The sequence below is a fragment of the Lolium rigidum genome, chromosome 7 (genome assembly GCF_022539505.1).
Source record: "Lolium rigidum isolate FL_2022 chromosome 7, APGP_CSIRO_Lrig_0.1, whole genome shotgun sequence".
NCBI lineage: Eukaryota > Viridiplantae > Streptophyta > Magnoliopsida > Poales > Poaceae > Lolium > Lolium rigidum.
In genome coordinates, this window is record NC_061514.1 from 27,690,542 (window position 1) to 27,708,025 (window position 17,484).

General features: G+C 45.4%; 2 protein-coding genes and 1 pseudogene across 4 annotated transcripts; 1 reads left to right on the top strand and 2 right to left on the bottom strand.

Moving 5' to 3' along the window:
- Positions 1-1,428: 1,428 nt before the first annotated feature.
- Positions 1,429-4,665, bottom strand: LOC124674746 (probable polyol transporter 4). 2 transcript variants are annotated; one of them, XM_047210798.1, is made up of 4 exons: positions 4,626-4,665; positions 4,186-4,257; positions 3,315-3,759; positions 1,429-3,081 (listed from the first exon to the last, which is right to left on the bottom strand). In XM_047210798.1, the coding sequence occupies exons 3-4, from the start codon at positions 3,535-3,537 to the stop codon at positions 1,709-1,711; spliced, it is 1,596 nt and encodes a 531-aa protein (XP_047066754.1). In that variant the 5' UTR covers positions 3,538-3,759; positions 4,186-4,257; positions 4,626-4,665; the 3' UTR covers positions 1,429-1,708. The 2 variants fall into 2 exon arrangements, with proteins under 2 accessions (XP_047066754.1, XP_047066753.1); XM_047210797.1 differs by lacking the exon at positions 4,626-4,665 and adding an exon at positions 4,490-4,530.
- Positions 4,349-8,101, bottom strand: LOC124674748 (probable N-acetylglucosaminyl-phosphatidylinositol de-N-acetylase). 2 transcript variants are annotated; one of them, XM_047210799.1, is made up of 9 exons: positions 7,856-8,101; positions 7,490-7,560; positions 7,167-7,231; positions 7,040-7,084; positions 6,881-6,961; positions 6,334-6,401; positions 5,868-5,916; positions 5,273-5,430; positions 4,349-4,827 (listed from the first exon to the last, which is right to left on the bottom strand). In XM_047210799.1, exons 1-9 carry the CDS (start codon positions 8,041-8,043, stop codon positions 4,764-4,766), a joined length of 789 nt encoding a protein of 262 aa, XP_047066755.1. In that variant the 5' UTR covers positions 8,044-8,101; the 3' UTR covers positions 4,349-4,763. The 2 variants fall into 2 exon arrangements, with proteins under 2 accessions (XP_047066755.1, XP_047066756.1); XM_047210800.1 differs by having other exon boundaries at positions 5,273-5,323; positions 5,863-5,916.
- Positions 8,102-14,500: 6,399 nt separating this feature from the next.
- LOC124671075 lies at positions 14,501-15,887 on the top strand (annotated as a pseudogene).
- The last annotated feature ends 1,597 nt before the right edge of the window (positions 15,888-17,484 follow it).

A 17,484-nucleotide genomic window follows, 5' to 3' on the forward strand; every position in this document is an offset into this window, starting at 1 on the left:
ATTGGTGACACCATCATATAGATTGGTGAAGACATTTCCAAGAGCAACAGATCTGTCGATGAAGTTGAAGCTGTCGACGCTGTCTGAGTCGCTGCTTATATCAGAGTCCGCAGACGACTCGAAGGACATGTCGCTGAAGATCTTGGCGAGCTTTTCGCTTGCCATGGAGTTGATGAGGCGTGGTGACGAAATCTCCTCCTCGCCTGATGAGAAATCGGAATCGACCGCTGACGGTCCCGACGAAATCGGAACTTCGATACGATACGATCCTTCTTTCTTGACGCAAAATCGGAATTTTCCGACCGTCATCTCCATGGGCTCCTCCAGATACTCATATGCATCCAAACGGGAGGGCGGGTGAGGAATAAAATCGACTAGACCAGTTTCGATCTGTTTACCTCGATCCATCGTATTGCTTGCTACCGACGAAGTCGACGATCTTGAACGTGCCATCGAGATCAGCTCCTTGTCGCCTCTAGATCCCACAAACGGCGCCAATTGACAAGGTATTAACTTGTCAATGCATACGGATTGTAGACTAGGGTTTCGTTGGATGTAGAGGGCAAGTAGATCTCGAAGGTTTCAGCCGAAAAGTACTCGACGAATATGAAACTAGGGTTGTGTTGACAGTAGATTCGATCCTCTCTTTGTCCCTCGACTCCCCCTTATATAGGAGGCGGAGCCGAGGGTTTCGTAATACACAAGTTACAGAGTCCGGGAGGGTTTCCAACTCATCCCGCAAAATTACAAGTATTGCTTCCTAATACAACTCTAACTTTCCTTAATAATAATTTGGGATTCCGATTCTTCTTATCCTTCGGGTCATGGGCCTTCAGTAAACCCCGGGTACCATCTTCGGCAGGCCCATTGGAGATGCCTATGTCAACGACCGTTAGATTTACATCGTGATTCACGCATATGAGAATTACATACAAATATGTAATTGCATATGCATGTACAAGTACAATTGCATATCGTTTACCCTAGTTGCACGTGAATTACACGTGAAATCAGGTTGATCGGGAATTAAGCTAATTTTCGATCGACCGAAAATTAGCCGCGTCCATCTTAATAAGACAGCACACGAGCAAGTGCCGCTCGGGGTTGTTATTTTTTCTATATTGTTACTAGATGGTGTGGTCATGCTGAAATATACAGATGACACTATCTTCAATTTGTACTATAATCTATAAAGGGCTACTGTGCTGAAAAATATAGATGACATTCCTCATATTAGTATAACAGAAACGTTGTGGGTCAACACCTACGAGCAAGTGCCAAACATGTATAAAGGTTTCAACCTCTCCTCTTGCCACTGAGGAAATTCAGGTAAAGTTTACACAATGAAACTAACACTGGAATCTGCATCGTCAGCTGGGAGTTAAGCTCAGGCTAAGAGTAATCATGGTTTGAATGATGCTGATGCAATTGGCAACATGTAAGAGCTCAGCTCTCGAATTTCCAGTGTCATGCAAGAACTACACACTGAAAGATTACATTGCTGCCTCCCGTGATGTGATGTACTCTCTCCGCATTTCTGTTCTAGCTGTTAGTTTGTTCTGTGAGAATGTTAGAGCCGACTGTTAACTGTATAATTCATGTCCTAAAGGACGACCCAATAAATAAACAAAATGGAATGCACATTCTGAAACTAAACATCTGCATAGATACTTTGCCCATCAGAGGGCTGACCATGGCGAACGTGTCTTCAACCTTTCCGCACGAGATGTTCTGCATCCCCGAGCTCCACTTCGCCCCGTCTCTCCCCCTCGGCATCACCGTCGCCAAAGAGTAGCTCAATCTCCTCCAGTGTCTTGCCCTTCGTCTCCGGCACGAACATGTGCACGAACACCACGGACAGCGCCGAGATGGCGGCGAACACGGTGAACGCGCCCGCGACGGACAAAGCGCGGCTCACGGACAGGAACGACATGGCCACGGCTCCGCTGGTCACACGGTTCACCGCTGCGCCGAGCGCCGCAGCCTGCGACCGCAACCGGAGCGGGAAGATCTCCGAGCTAGTCACCCAGCACACTGGTCCTATCCCCACAGAGAAGAAGGCCACGTCGCCGCACACCGCCACGACGGCGATGGCAACGCCGAGGGCCTTGGGCACGGCCCCGTGCGCGAGCAGCCAGAGCGTGGCCGCCAGGAGCACCAGGCAGACGGTCATGCCGACCGTGCTCACGTACAGCAGCGGCTTCCGGCCGACGCGGTCGATGAGCACGATGGCGAGCGCGATGAACGCCGTCTTGAAGAACCCGACGGCGACCGTGGCCAGAAGGAGCTGGCTCTCGGTGGTGACGCCCGCGTCCCGGAAGATGGTCGGGCTGTAGTACACCAGCGCGTCGATGCCGGTGATCTGCTGGAAGCACTGGATGCCCAGCCCGGTGACGAGCATGCGGCGGATCGTCGGCGACGGCCTCGAGAGCTCCCGCCACACCGTCTCGCCGGAGCTCGCCGCGCCGGCCGCGGCCGCCTCGATCTCTGCCAGCCTCTCGTCGGCCTCCTCCTCGCTGTCGGTCACCCTGAGAAGCACCGCGCGCGCCTCGGCGGCCCTGCCCTGCACGACTAGCCACCGCGGCGACTCCGGGATCACGAGGAGCGCGAAGACGATGGACACGGACGGGACGATGCCCACGGCGAGCATGACGCGCCAGTTAACATGGTCGGGCAGGCCCGAGAAGACGTAGTTGGAGATGTACCCCAGGAGGATCCCGAGGTTGATGAAGATCTCCGGGAAGGAGGTGAAGGAGCCGCGGGACACGGCGGGGGAGATCTCCGCGATGTAGACGGGCGCGATCATGACGCCGAAGCCGATGCCGACCCCGGCGAGCAGCCTGCCGGCCATGAGGACGCGGAAGGAGGGCGCGAGGGTCATGACCACGGCGCCCGCCTGGAAGACGACGGCGGCGAGGCCGATGGTGCGCTTGCGGCCGACGGCGTCGGAGGTGCGGCCGCCGGCGAGGCTGCCGAGGAGGGACACGAAGCTGAGGCAGCCGACGAGCACCTCCTGCTGCACCTCGGTGATGTGCAGGTCCCTCTGGATGAACAAAATGCACCCACTCATTACTCCAACATCTGACAAGAAGCAGAGTTCTAATCAAGTCAACGAACCGATTAGCTGGTACGAACTAAGAAGTCAACGCGTTCCATTGATCGCCAACAAGTAATTAACCAGCCATGTCACGCAACATCACCATGAAACCCATGCCGAAACCAAAATGAAATCTATATCAGGGATCCCACTGACGGCGACGGCAGCGGCTAGCTGCCGGCCGGTGATGGAGAGATGTGGCGGCGGACGTACGTACCGTAGCCGAGGAGCACGGAGTTGAGGGAGGCGAAGACGGAACAGGCGAACACGTATCTCGTGCTGCTGCGGCTCCGGCCGGCACGAACGGCCTCGCCGCCCTCGTGCTCCTCCGGCGGAGGCACGACGCCGTCGTCCATGCGCACATACTTGTTCTGCCGGCCCAGGAATCCCGGCAACCTGCCGCCGTTGGGACCCGGCGGCTCCGCGCCCAGGAGCCCCATGGTTCACCGTACCTACTCCGAGCTTCCGAGCTTCTTGCTCGCTCCTCTGCAAGATCTGAGCGAGGAGGAAGAGACACGACCGCGGGAGGAGGAGACGAGACAGCTTTTTTGCACGTTCTGTCTACTTTCCGCGGCCAAAACGCACGCGATTTGGTCGTCGTTCAACTCCAAGGAGAACGTCGGGACTTGCATTTTCAAATGGGACATCTTCCGTATAGGCCCCTTGAATTTCATGGTTATTCCAAAACAAAACAACTAGTATACTTCCTCCGTCTAGATACTATTTAGTGTCTAAATTTAGATAAATCTTACACAAGTTTCATGAAACAGAGTGGGTAATATACTATTCCCTCCGTCTAGTAAAGAAATCTCAAATTTGTTTAAATTTAGATGTATCGATACACTAAATCACGTCTAGATATATTCAAGTTTAGACAAAATTTAGACAGGACGGAGGGAGTAAAATATATGGATTAAGAATCTATAAACGTTATCGTCACATTTGTCTCGCAATTCTCTTTCATTTCATATATATTTATAAAATATTGTGAACATGTTATAAGCATAAACTATAGTCAATGTTGTAATTAGTTGACGAGCGAAATTTAAGGGCGCCTTATATTTTAGGATGGAGGGAGTATTCCTTACCTTCAAAATGTATCCAATAGTTCTTTTCCTCGACACAAAAAGAATTCATCCAAAAGTTGCGCTTTTGGCTATCTGCGAAATGTGGAATTTTCACCAGGTGAGAATACTCAATATGAACATTTTAACGGTCGGAAAAAACCCAAATTGAAATTTAGGGCCAGAATATCCCCAGCTCAGGTTCAAACATGTATATAAATTTTGAGTTCAATTTATGGTTTGACCCATCTCATTTTTGCCATATTAATTTTAGGAAAAACATTGCAAGTGCGAGCTGGATGCGGCGTTACAATGGAGTAAACCGTACCAAGAACAGGCATTGCAACATTGCCGGCAGCACCAACACAGTAGGACTACCATTGCCTATACACCACCTCAGTCGACAGTTGGGAATCAAAATTTTCAAGATCACTAGTTAGGGCTGAGATAACGTAGATTCCTACACTGCTCCGCTTCATCCCGATATTGGCCATGTATCCTTGATTTCATCTAATACAGTGCAAGTAAACCAGCACCAGTGTCTTGTGCTTCTGAGGAATCTTCATACCGACACAGTTCTTGCTTCAGCACAGCAGCAAATGCTAAATTTTCTGAAGCATGTTTATGTATGTGTAACTCGAGAACCTGACGAACAATCTCCTGAACCTACAAAAACACAAGGAATATGCTGATTTTCTTCAGTATAATGCATTGTCTACAGAAACCAACTGAATTGACAATTTTGAGATAGATAATCCAAACTTCCTTAATTGTTGGGTGTGGCCTTACTTAAATACTTATTTAAAAAAATTGAGTATTGCAGCAAGCATCAGGTTATATCATGCCAAGTTGCCAACAACCTGCCTAACAGTCAAACAGTGTCCTAAAAAAGAAACAAGTCTAACCGTAACAATCTAGTTAAACAACTTAGCATATGTTTCGCAATGTCATATTTTTTTGGAAGGGGGTATTACACATAGCTATGGTATAGTTACGATCCTTTTTTTACTTCATAGAGGTTATGAATTGACCATATCATTCTGTTGGGGTCAGAGTTCCTAAAAGGCAGCAGAGATGACGTGTAAATGTAGAGAAGACTGATCCTACTTACCAAACCCACTGACTTCTGTGTGCAGCCATTGCCTCAAAGGTCCGGGATGGGCTACAGTTAACGACACAACACACTGGTTGTTTCGAGCTTGAGGAAATCAAAGAAGATAGCCAGATGTCAACTGGACCACTATACTTGCGGAACATATTCAGGCTTACCTACATTTCCAAAGAAACCAGAATCAATCATGTGAACGCTCAAATCACTAGTTTTTCCAAGAAAGAAAGTCTATGTACTATGGTACATCCGTACAATTCAGATACAAATAGAGGGTATGGTAATTTGTGTAGTACAGAGCTTTTCACACATTAAACTGACTGCTAATATTCTAAACTGTGCATAAGAACACAACTAATTTATTGTTCCCCGTGTCAAATGCAGTCCAGTTTAACTAGCTTAAGTGCCAATAACATTGATAAGGACATCGAGTCAATAAAACATCTTTGAGAAAACACATGCATAGAATTAGTTGATTATGGAAGTGACGAGGTAAATTCTTTAATCACCATAAAGAAACTCAACATATTATTCAAATACTCCTTCAGACTATAGAATGAAACGGATGGCAATCAAAGCTCTTGGGGAAAAACCTTACAAGTTCCCATGCTTCAATGTTTCCTTGCTGGTTCTCATGAAGAAGCTTTCTGTTCATTATGAAATATTATGATGTTTAGACTTTAGACTCTAGAACAATAGACTATAAAATAACACAAATATAGGCATATGTATGAAATCTAAACAAGTAACAACCATAAGTTAAAAAATTAGCAGCTAGGTAACAACAGCAACAGAATGATTGCAGCTCACCACAACCATAGAGAAATTAGAGATCTGAATTCAAATGCCACCTGTATGGACATCCACATATTAACAGAACTGTGTGAAAAGAGAAAAGTAAAGTGTAACCCAATGCTATAAGCCAAATTTATGGTAAGTTGGCAGCACAATAATTAGTTTGCCTATTCTATTGTAACCTAATTAAAATTAACTCATACATGTATGTAGGGAATGGAGACGCACAATAAAAGCCCACTTATAAGGTGTTTAACAAGCTGACTCACCTTATGCCATGATGAACGTCGCGGTGATTCGGATGATCTGATACTCCACAGGAATCAAAGGTCACGATCTAAAACAACATGGAGTATTGCACCAGTAAGTACAGATACTGGAAGTAAAATGCAATATATTAAATTCATAGGTCCAGAAAAGGAGATAAGAACATTTGTATTACACAACGTATGATGAACTAGTAACTGTTTGCAGCGAACATGTATTTAGATTTGGAGATGGGTGATAACTAATATAGAACATCAGATAACATGGCTTTCCTCATGAACAAGTAGGATTAGCAAGAGGTTGTGACAGTTCCTTTGAACAAGCTATCTCCGCTAAAGTATAACAATCAATTGATCGGAGAAGTACATAAAGCAACAAAAGTAATATTGCTGTGGTGATACATACTACTCAAACTTTCTTCTATCACATATAATACAGATCAGCACATCTGCATTTTTGCTCCTTGATGATTTCAAATACGGTGCAAAATAAAGGAAGGCATAACATTATGCTTTTAAATTCATGTGAGAACTGAGTTGAAGCCATTACAGTGTCGATATCCCATAGTTGGATCTGCTCCATGGTAAGTTCTGCTAACAGTCCATGATCCCACTTCTCTTGAAATCCATCCTAAAATATGCGTTGGGTACTTCACCATATGTTTTGAATAGTATCTGAACTGTGGAAAATGAGTGCAAAATAAATAACCTGTAGCTTTTGATGGTCCAAGACTTCAACTTGCTCAGCTGGAATCTGCAATTATTGAAGCACTGTCAGGACCTGAACAAGAACTTGCTCTCCAAGGGGTACTATGGAGCAATGCGGACCTGAGTACCTTGAGAGTAGCACAGGCTTTGTATAGTTCTTCTTTACGAATATTTCCAAGACCATCAGCATTACCTGTAAAAATGGTAGTGGCCACTGAAAGATTAACTCAGCAAATGTTTATAAGCCAGAATAAGAGAGCATGGTGCTCTAGCATGCAGTAGTTTGGATTTGCCTTGCAAGTTAGAGAAACCGTTCAGCATATGGTGTATGTTTGAGTAAGCCACGTAGAAGAATGACTTTTTGGTACCAGAACATACATGACATACATGCTGTATATGCACAGAGAGTAGAGACATACATGACAACACTACAACAGTGTAGCAATCTTACCCAGGGACATGCACAAAATGTGAACGTTGTGACCTTTCGACTTGAGGAAAAGTATAGTTGGAGTGAAAAACCTGCAGCAGCAGTAACGCAGCCGTATCACATAAGAAGAAATTAACCTTGACAGCAAGCTAAAACTCAGAACTAAGTCAAGACACACGTTATGCCACAACAAAATTGCGGCCACTGTTTGTCCGAATCGAACCATAGGCCGCAGGACCGCTCTCATTTCCACAAGCTGAAGCTATTCGATTTCCAGTCAATCAATACATGCTGTCCTACACGATCCTCGGTGTGCCAGACATTTCGTCGAGCACCTGGCGTGCAGAGCATACACGGAGAGGAGATGAGATGGGGAGTGCGACATACATGGACTCGTCGTCGGGGTGGGCGAGCACCAGGAGCACGTTCCTGCTTCTCTTGTCGCCGCGTAGAGGGGGCATGAAGCGAGGGCTCGGAGGCAGGCAGTACGGTGCCGGGGAGGAGAGGATCCGCCTGAGGGAAACCGCCCAGAGGACGACGGCGCCGGCCGCCGGGACCATCCAGATCCAGGCCATGGCCTGAGTCTACTGCGGGAGCAGTTCGGAGAGTGGCGCCGCGCCTGGCTTGGCTGTCAGGATCGTATCTGAATCATGAAGCTACACTCTAACGCTCAAGTGTTTGTTTCTTCAGTTATCGGACGGATTTGTTGGGTCTGCATCTACGGCCGTGATCTCTACAGTCTACACACCGCTTCCTCGTTTACCAGCAGTAAAACCAACATGTAATGGAAAATTTATAATCTTAGCACCCGGCAAATGCGTGAGAGCTGTTAGAATTTCGCTGATAGCTGAACCCTTGTCTTCCTTCTTAGAGTGAATATTTGCCAAACTTCCAAATAGTTGAAACACCTCACAATTCTCATTGGCGGCATCTTATTTTGTTTAAGCACGAGGCCCAATTTCATAGCTAGAAGTTCTCTTGATACCAATTGTCAGATCCCGAGAGTGAAATACCGACAAATTCGGATTAGAACTAGCTCGCACAGATGAGTCGTGATATATGACATATTGTACTTTGTAGAGTATTTGTTCTAGATTTTGGTTTGAGCCATGTTTGACACTAGTGTTTTTATGAGAATTAGTGGGGATAATTCTACCAAACCCGAAATATCTAGTTATTTCTAGAAACATACTATTTGGTAGAGTATATTAAGCGACTTTAATTCCCATTTATACTCACTTTCTCTAAATCTTAGTGTATTTTTCTCAATCTTCGATACTCTACCCCTGTCGATTGGATTGGAATGGGTTTTTTTGAGAATTAGGTGACGGTACGGGTTTCACCCAATACTCTAAGGGATTACGCCCATTGATCCCTACGCATACCCTAGCGCCAATCAAAACCATGGCAGTTGAAAATGATTCGATACCATAGTTTACATAATGCAATCCAGTGAATTAAAGAAAAAAGCAACTGTAGTGAAACGGTAAGAGCATCCTCACCGGGACCCCCCAAAGGCCCCAAACATCCTTTGGGGGCTCAGGTCCAAAATCAGTCCCCATCGGCAGCCCCCAAAGCGTGTCGGCGCCCCGATAAAACAACTGACACCCCCTTGCTGACCCCGTGGTTCGGGGGTCGAAATGGGGGGGGGGGAGGGGGCAACACACGGCAGTGGTGAAAACACGCTCGGGCCTATCGTGCCAGCGACATAACGCAATACCCCCCACAAATCCCTCCCGCATGGGAACCACACGTAAGTGACAGACTTGTTGCTCTAATAACTCGGGTGATTATTATACTGTATTAGTACAGAGTTTCCTATGGATCCTTCTTAGTCACTCCAAAATGAAGCTTTTGGGGGGTTTTTGAAATTTCCATGTTTGAAACCCAAAACCACTTCTCTTCATTCTTGACTTCATAAGATAGAGTTAGGGTTAGGGGGTAGATACATGATTTTTCTGGTTTAAATATGTCTAGACCTTGTTTATCAACTTGAATGCTTACTATATGACATCACAAGACCTTGGTTTTTCATTTTTTTTAAATTTTATGCCCATTTGAATCATGGTCAAATCCTGGTTTGACCAAGATTTAAACAAGTTTAAAACATGAATAGAAAAGGCAAGCATGGATCCTTCTTAGTCACTCCAAAATGAAGCTCTTGGGAGGTTTTTAAAATTTCCATGTTTGAAACCCAAAATCATTTCTCTTCATGCTTGACTTCATAAGACAAAGTTTAGGTTTATGGGGTAATACATGATTTTTCTGGTTTGAATATGTCTAGACCTTGTTTATCAACTTGAATGCTTACTATATGACATACGAAGACTATGTGCTTTGGTTTTTTTTTTGTTTTTTTTTTAATTTTTATACCCATTTGAATCTTGCTCAAATCATAGGTTTGATCAAGATTTAAACAAGTTTAAAACATGAGTATGAAAAAGTAAGCATCTATTCATCTTAGTCACTCCAAAATGAAGCTCTTGGGTGAAATTTCCATGTTTGAAATCAAAAACCACTTCTCTTCATGCTTGACTTCATAAGAGAGAGTTTAGGGTTAGGGGGTAGATACATGATTTTTCTGGTTTGAATATGTCTAGACCTTGTTTATCAACTTGAATGTTGCTTACTATATGACATACGAAGACTATATATGTGCTTTGGTTTTTCGCTTTTTTAGTGTTTTTTGAATTTTGTGTCCATTTGAATCTTGGTCAAATCATAGAGGTTTGAACAATATTTAAACAAGTTTAAAACATGAATATGAAAAAGTAAGCATGTATCCTTCTTAGTCACTCCAAAATGAAGATCTTGAGAGGGTTTTTGAAATTTCCATGTTTGAAACCAAAAACCACTTCTCTTCGTGCTTGACTTCATAAGACAGATTTTAGGGTTAGGTGTAGCTAGATACATGATTTTTCTAGTTTGAATATGTCTAGACCTTGTTTATCAACTTAATTGAATGCTTACTATATGACATAAGAAGATTATGTGCATTGGTTTTTCATTTTATTGATTTTTTTTTGAATCTTTATCCCCATTTGTTGAATCTTGGTCAAATCCTAGGTTTGACCAAGATTTAAACAAGTTTAAAACTTGAATATGAAAAAGTAAGCATCTGAAGATTTGAATTTGGTGGGGAAGTCAAGCTGGTTCTACATTTCGGATGATCGAATAACTCTCAGAAGACGTGCAGAAGTAGATTGGATCGGGCTGCACATTTCTAATGTACGACAACCAGTGGGAGGGTTTTTCAAGTACAACATGCAGACATGGGGAAGCACACAGACACCGATGTGGGTCGTGCCTCGTGCGGCGATGAAGGATCGAATAGGATGATGTTTGCTAATAAGGTTCCTCTTGTTCCAGCGTAGTAATTGCTCTTCTTAGTTAGTGGCATGTTCTATCTGGATGCAAAACTTGTGTTAGTACTTTTCATTTTGTTTTGGGTACTTCTATTGTAACTATTTTGCACTACTTGGTGTTTGACACCTGAACTGAAGATATGTTGTTTGAAGTCCACGTAACAGGTGTTGTAGTTTCATTTCACGTCTTATGGCTGAACTGGTATTCTGTCAGGTCTAATCAGACATGTTGCATTCAGAAGAAAGTAGGGCCATTTAGGGTCTTCTATCAAGAAATAATAAACCTGAATCGGGAGACTTCGAATAATAAACCTGAATCAGGAGACTTCGAATAATAAACCTGAATCAGGAGACTTCGAATAAAGCTCCTGGCCAAGCTGCAAGATCGGCCACTTTAAACGTTCGACAAAAAGCAGCTTTCTTTTCCAGGCAGTTCTGTTGATCAGACATTCAGACTTCGTGTGGCCTCACCTGACTATGTTTAGAATAAAAAACACAACTAAAAGATGTACATCCATCTCATGGGCTAGATCCTTCCACATAGAGGTAACCCACTTGTACCATAGATTGCCTCATTGAGACAGCTAGCGCAGGCGGACCCACCTGTCTGAAATGTCTCCAAATATAGCATTCATATTGGCGGGGTGCTAGAAATTTTGAAACTGAGGAAATGCCCCTTCTACCCGTGAGTCCCACGGATGTAACATCTGAACTTGGTATCTGAGGACAAGGGTATTCTAGGATTTGTTACATCTGAACCCGCGCCTAGCCGAAATGTACAGAGTTTCCCCCCAATCGAACGATGAACGAACCCTAGATCAGCCTCCGCCTCCCCCTCTGGCTATATCCACCATCGCCCTTAGCCTAGTTCTCTGTCCCTCTCGCCGTACACATCGTTGCTGCGCTGTTGTTACATGTGGCCGTCCATTGTCCCGGCAACGCCCGCTAGTGCAGTTCCTGTCCATCATCGATAGGAGATCTATGCGCACCGACAGTCCAGCAATGGTGATACTATATTTTTGGCTCCAAGTTTTTTCTATTGTTTCTAGATGTTAGCGGTTGTTTTGCCAATTTGCTATGGACTAGTTAGTTGGTTGTTCAACTGCGCTTATATAGAAGCTTCGAGTAGTTAGTTCGTTATGGTAGGCACCGTTTCAGCCTACCTACTGACTGATTCTGATGTACTTTTTTTTTGTTTCTCTACGAGTAGCGTCGTCTCAGTCTGCTTCAGTGAATAGATCGAGAGGAATACCCTCCTTTCTTAGCTGCGAGAGGAATCTCTGTGAGCAGTGTTTATATGTACCCTTTTGTGTTCTATAAAACTAGGGATAAAACTATTGAGAATTGATATTAGGGGCTTGTTTGATTTGTAGGAATTACATACGATTCTAAAGGGATTTATTCCTATGGGTTTTTTGTTCCCTAAACTGCCGTTTGATTTGTAGGAATAGAGCCTGTAGGATCATTTCCTACCAACTTGTCCTAGCCTATTCCTTTAGGAAACTTTTCATTAGGTGAGAGCTCTTGAAAACATTTCTACGCTAGCTGAGTGAGTAAGTGCTAGTATTTTAAAGATCCAACTTGAAGTACTAATATTGTAATTATTGATAGTTCCTCTGTTTTTTTCTAGCTGCTATCAAACAACAACTCCTACAATTCCCATAGGATTTAATGAGACATGCCATAGCAATCATAATTTTTTTCCTATCCCTCTATTTTTCCTACCCTATTAATGAAACAAGCCCTAAGTTGTGCCGAAACAGTCTTTTTCGCTGAAAAAACTACATGGTAGATCATAATTAAGTTGATTTGTAGTCCCAAACATGAGTGTTTATGCTTGATTTCTTCCTTTTGTTCGTTACTCACAGACACATAATATAGGTTTCAAGCAAGCTTCCCATAGAAACAACTAGTACAAGGGGACGCTCATCAACGAAGGGCAGCAAGAGAATAGTGGCATCTCAGACACCTGAAGGTGATAATGATCTTGCACTCTCATCACAAGATGTGCCCAATGGGCAGCCCGGCCCGATCCAGCCCGAAAATCCCGGGCCGGGCCGGGTCGGGCCTACATGTCGGGCCGGGTTCGGGCCTGATTTCTGAGCCCGAACGTCGGGCCGGGCCGGGCTCGGGCTTGCAAAAAAACGTGGTTCACGCCTAGTTCGGGCCGAGCTTGTCGGGCCGGGCCGGGCTTTTCTGTGTTCGGGGTTCGGGCTCGATTTGTAAGCCCGAAGGTCGGGCCGGGCCGGGCTCGGGCCTGGGAATTCGGGTTCGGGCTTTTTCGGGCCTGGCCCGAAACCCGGCCCGGCCCGAGGAATGCCCAGGTGTAACTAGAACAACCCACCTTATATACCACTCCAACTCTCTCCCAACCACCCCTTGCCATTCCCACATGGGCCAAGAGAATTTCAGAATTTATATTGGGACATGGGCTAAGGCCCAAGGCAAAATTCCAGCGGTCGACCACTTTTGGCAACCGCATCACTCCCCTCACGCGAACCGCTCTTTTCCTCCGCCGAGGGAGGAGCCGAAGGCCCATACCTGGAGAAAAATGTTGGGTCATTTACTAGTGGTGTGGCTGGTCCATAGCTGGAGAAGATCTTTAGGTCATTTACGCTCATATCTGGAGAAGATCGTTGGGTCATTTATTAGTGGTGTACTGGTGTGGCTCGGCTATGATCCAGCAAGAGGAAAATAAATGCCACCAACGTTGGGTTATTTATTAATGTGGCTGGCCCATAGCCGGAGAAGATCCTTGAGTCATTTATTAGTGGTGTACTGGTGTGGCTCGGCTATTATCAGCAAGAGGGAAATAAATATCACAAATGATTCTGTCATTACTAGTGTGGCTGGCCCATAGCCGAAAAAGATCCTTGGGCCATTTATTAGTGGTGTACTCGGTGTGGCTCGGCTATGATCCGAGCAAGAGGGAAATAAATATCACAAATGATTCTCGTCATTTACTAGTGTAGCTGGCCCATAGCCGGAGAAGATCCTTGGGCCATTTATTACGGGTATATTGGTGTGGCTTGGCTATGATCCAGCAAGAGGGAAATAAATACCACCAACGTTGGGTTATTTATTAATGTGGCTGGCCCATAGCCGGAGAAGATCATTGAGTCATTTATCAGTGGTTTCTCGGTGTGACTCGACCATTATTAGCAAGAGGAAAATAAATATCACAAATGATTCTATCATTTACTAGTGTGGCTAGCCCATAGCCGGAGAGAATCCTTGGATCATTTATTAGTGGTGTACTGGTGTGGCTCGGCTATTATCCAGCAAGAGGCAAAAAAAATATCACAAACGATTCTGTCATTTACTAGTGTGGCTGGCCCATAACCGGAGAAGATCCTTGGATCATTTATTACTGGTGTACTCGTGTGTGGCTCGGAATACCACCACCTGAGCTGGCTTTCCTAAATTGAGACTAGGTTTTGCCTTTATAAGCGGTTGCATCCAGCTGAGCCACTATCACAATCACAAGTACAGCAAACAAGCAAGGTTCAAAAAGCAGCAGCGAACAAGCATGATGAATGCCCAAGCTCTAGTTTCCTCGCCTTTCCATGCCCACCTCGCCAACACCAATGCCCATTCACGACGCCCCCTGGTTGCGCTACGCCGTCGACCCCTCCCAACTCACCAAAAACTGACCACGGTGTACCCAATGGCCCCCCATGCCACTGCCGCCGCCGCCTCCATTGGTGGGAAGGTGGAGAAAGCCACCGATCGCTTCCACGTGATGGATTTCCACCACGTCGAGTTTTGGTGCGCCGATGCCGCCTCGGCCGCCGCACGATTCTCCTTCGGGCTCGGCGTGCCACTCGCCGCGCAGTCCGACCTCTCCACGGGGAACACTGCGCACGCCTCACGCCTACTACGCGCACGCTCTGGCTCTCTCTCGTTCCTCTTCACCGCGCCGTACGCGCCGCACGTCGCCGACTCGGCGACCACCGCGTCCCTGCCCTCCTTCTCGGCGGACGCCGCGCGGCGCTTCACGGGAACCCACGGCGGCCTGGCCGTGCGTGCCGTGGCCGTCCGCGTCGCTGACGCGGCCGAGGCCTTCGTCGCGAGCGTGGACGCCGGAGCGCGGCCAGCCTGCGCCCCGCCGATCTCGGCCACGGGTTTGGCTTCGCGGAGGTGGAGCTAGCCGGGGACAGCGTTCTCCGCTTCGTGAGCTACCCGGACGGCACCGACGTGTCCTTCCTGCCGGGGTTCCAGGACGTGGTGAGCTCCGGCGGGACGCCGGACTTCGGGCTCACGCGGTTTGACCACGTCGACGTTAACATCCCGGAGCTGGCACCTGTGGCCGCCAATGTTGCCGGCTTCACCGGGTTCCACAAGTTCTGGGAGTTCACCGCGGACGACGTGTGCCCGGAAGAGAGCGGGGTGAACGGCGTGGTGATCGCCAACAACTCAGAGAACGTGCTGCTCAGTATCTTGGAGCCGGTGTTCGGCACCAAGCTGCGGAGCCATGTCGAGACGTTCCTGGACCACCACGGTGGCCCGGGCATACAGCACTCGGCAATGACCAGCCACGACATCCTTGGCGCGCTCGGGAAAATCCGAGCTCGGTCCTCCATGGGCGGGTTTGAGCTCCTGCCGCCGCCTCCGGCCAGCTACTATGACGGTGTAAGGCAGCGCGCCGGGGACGTCGCTGTCGGAAGAACAGATCAAGGAGTGCCAAGAGCTGGGCGTGCGGGTGGACGAGAGGGTATGACGACGGAGTTGTGCTCCAAGTCTTCACCAAACCGGCGGGAGACAAGTGCGTTCATTTTTCATGCTCACCAAATCCTCCGAATTCCTAACCAAAACTCTTTCAAGATTAAATCTCGTCTTCTCCCTCTTATATATATTCAGGCCAACCTTACTCGTTAGAGTTTATCCAAAGAATCGGGTGCATGGTCAAGGACGAGAACCAGCAGGAATACCGGAGAGGTGGATGTGGCGGGTTTGCCAAAGGGAACGTTTCGAACTCATCAAGGACATTGAGGACAATAATAATAAGACTATCGATGCTCCCGCAAGCCGGGCTTGATGACAATACAAGATGATGCACCCGGTACTATTACTTGCTAGATCATACACGGCGCCTTGCTGCGGGAACGCACAAGTATATCTTTAGAAATTAATTGTAATGAAAGTGACATTGGGTGCAAGCTGATAATAAGAGCCAAAGTTATCATATTTTATCAATTAATTTCAGCATTTTCGAGTACTCCCCCTTTTTTGAATTTGAGTGTTTCGTGAACAAGTGTATTAACAATGTACCAGATCGAGAACCATTTTATTATTTTACTCATCGTTACCAACGGACATATTTCAGTGAAGATTACCGAATAAGCATTTCAAATACGCACAATACCCCTAGGTTGCCAGTTTTTTTTTTTTTTTTTGTGAAGAAACAGACTCTGAAAATTATGTACAGACTCTGAAAGAACATAAAGTCGTACCAAACTTTATAATTGGTTGGCACCAACAAATAGTTAACCTGCAATGGGCCTAACAACAAAGGAAACCACCTATTTGAATTGGGATATTTTAATTAGGATACAATTAACCATCCACGTATGTTTAAGTAATTAACATGGTATATAAATTGGGATGTGCTCAAACCCATATAGAGTAGTCGGAAGGTGGCAAAAGAATGGCACCACACTTCACCATCTACTTGTCGGAAGCAATGTGGAATATTTTGAAATAGCATATAGCTAGGTAAGATGAATTACACAAAGAACTATGAGGAAATGGTGCTAATTATCTCTAATTCAATACAAAACCTATTTGTTGCTCCCGGCCAATCCATCCTACATTCATGCACCTAGAAGTAAATATTAGCATGTTAAATATACCTATTAAATGCTAACGCGGACTTTTAGCTCTCGGGTGCTACACACACCCATACACCCCCAAAATTGTAGTAATTTAAAAAAGCCAAAAACTTAAACTTCCTCGAAACCAAGGATGATTAAGTTCGTACTCGTAAAAAAATGTTTGGAAAAGAAATGATTCTCATGGTCTTCAGGGCAATTTTTTATGGCAAATAGTATAAAGTAAATAATACCTGGTCATGGGGTGTTTCGAGTTTGTTTTTTTATCCAGGATACAATGAAAGTAATTCCGTATGGAAATATTTCTATACAAGTAAAATATCTGATCATCTTTGATTTAAGAAAAGTTCAATTTTTTAACCTTTTTAAAATTATCTTTTTTATTTTTCAAAGTATGGGGGATACTGGAGCAGAGCAAGGACACATATGGTGTAGAAATTAACACGTTGAGCTACTGGAAGGCACATACACTGAAACATAGTACTTTCAGGCAAACCAGCCAATTGGAAAACATTGCCTTATCTTCAAGAATTAGGCTATTACTGGATAACCAACAAACCACTGATTTGATTGTTTTTTGTCAAGCATGATTGAATAACAGAAACAAGAACACAGATGGAATAATAGAACTTGTACATGTATATGTGGGTACATCTAACAATTCAAAGATTCCAATTTACTCTGTATTCAGAGAAAGGAAGGGAAAAACATATGTTAGACTATCCAAGAAATGTGAAATGTTAAAAGTGAAAGGAAATATAGCAAAGAGTAGGCTATTTCTAGATAAGCAACAAAGCAATCATTCGATAGTTGTTGCCAT

Coding starts and splice junctions, on each gene's coding strand:
- LOC124674746 (XM_047210798.1), bottom strand. CDS start 3,537: ATGGGGCTCCTGGGCGCGGAGCCGCCGGGTCCCAACGGCGGCAGGTTG. Junction 3,082..3,314: donor CTCCGTGCTCCTCGGCTACG/GTACGTACGTCC, acceptor GCTTCTTGTCAG/ATGTTGGAGTAATGAGTGGG.
- LOC124674748 (XM_047210799.1), bottom strand. CDS start 8,043: ATGGCCTGGATCTGGATGGTCCCGGCGGCCGGCGCCGTCGTCCTCTGG. Junction 7,085..7,166: donor AAGCCTGTGCTACTCTCAAG/GTACTCAGGTCC, acceptor CAATAATTGCAG/ATTCCAGCTGAGCAAGTTGA. Junction 4,828..5,272: donor CACAGAAGTCAGTGGGTTTG/GTAAGTAGGATC, acceptor GTGTTTTTGTAG/GTTCAGGAGATTGTTCGTCA.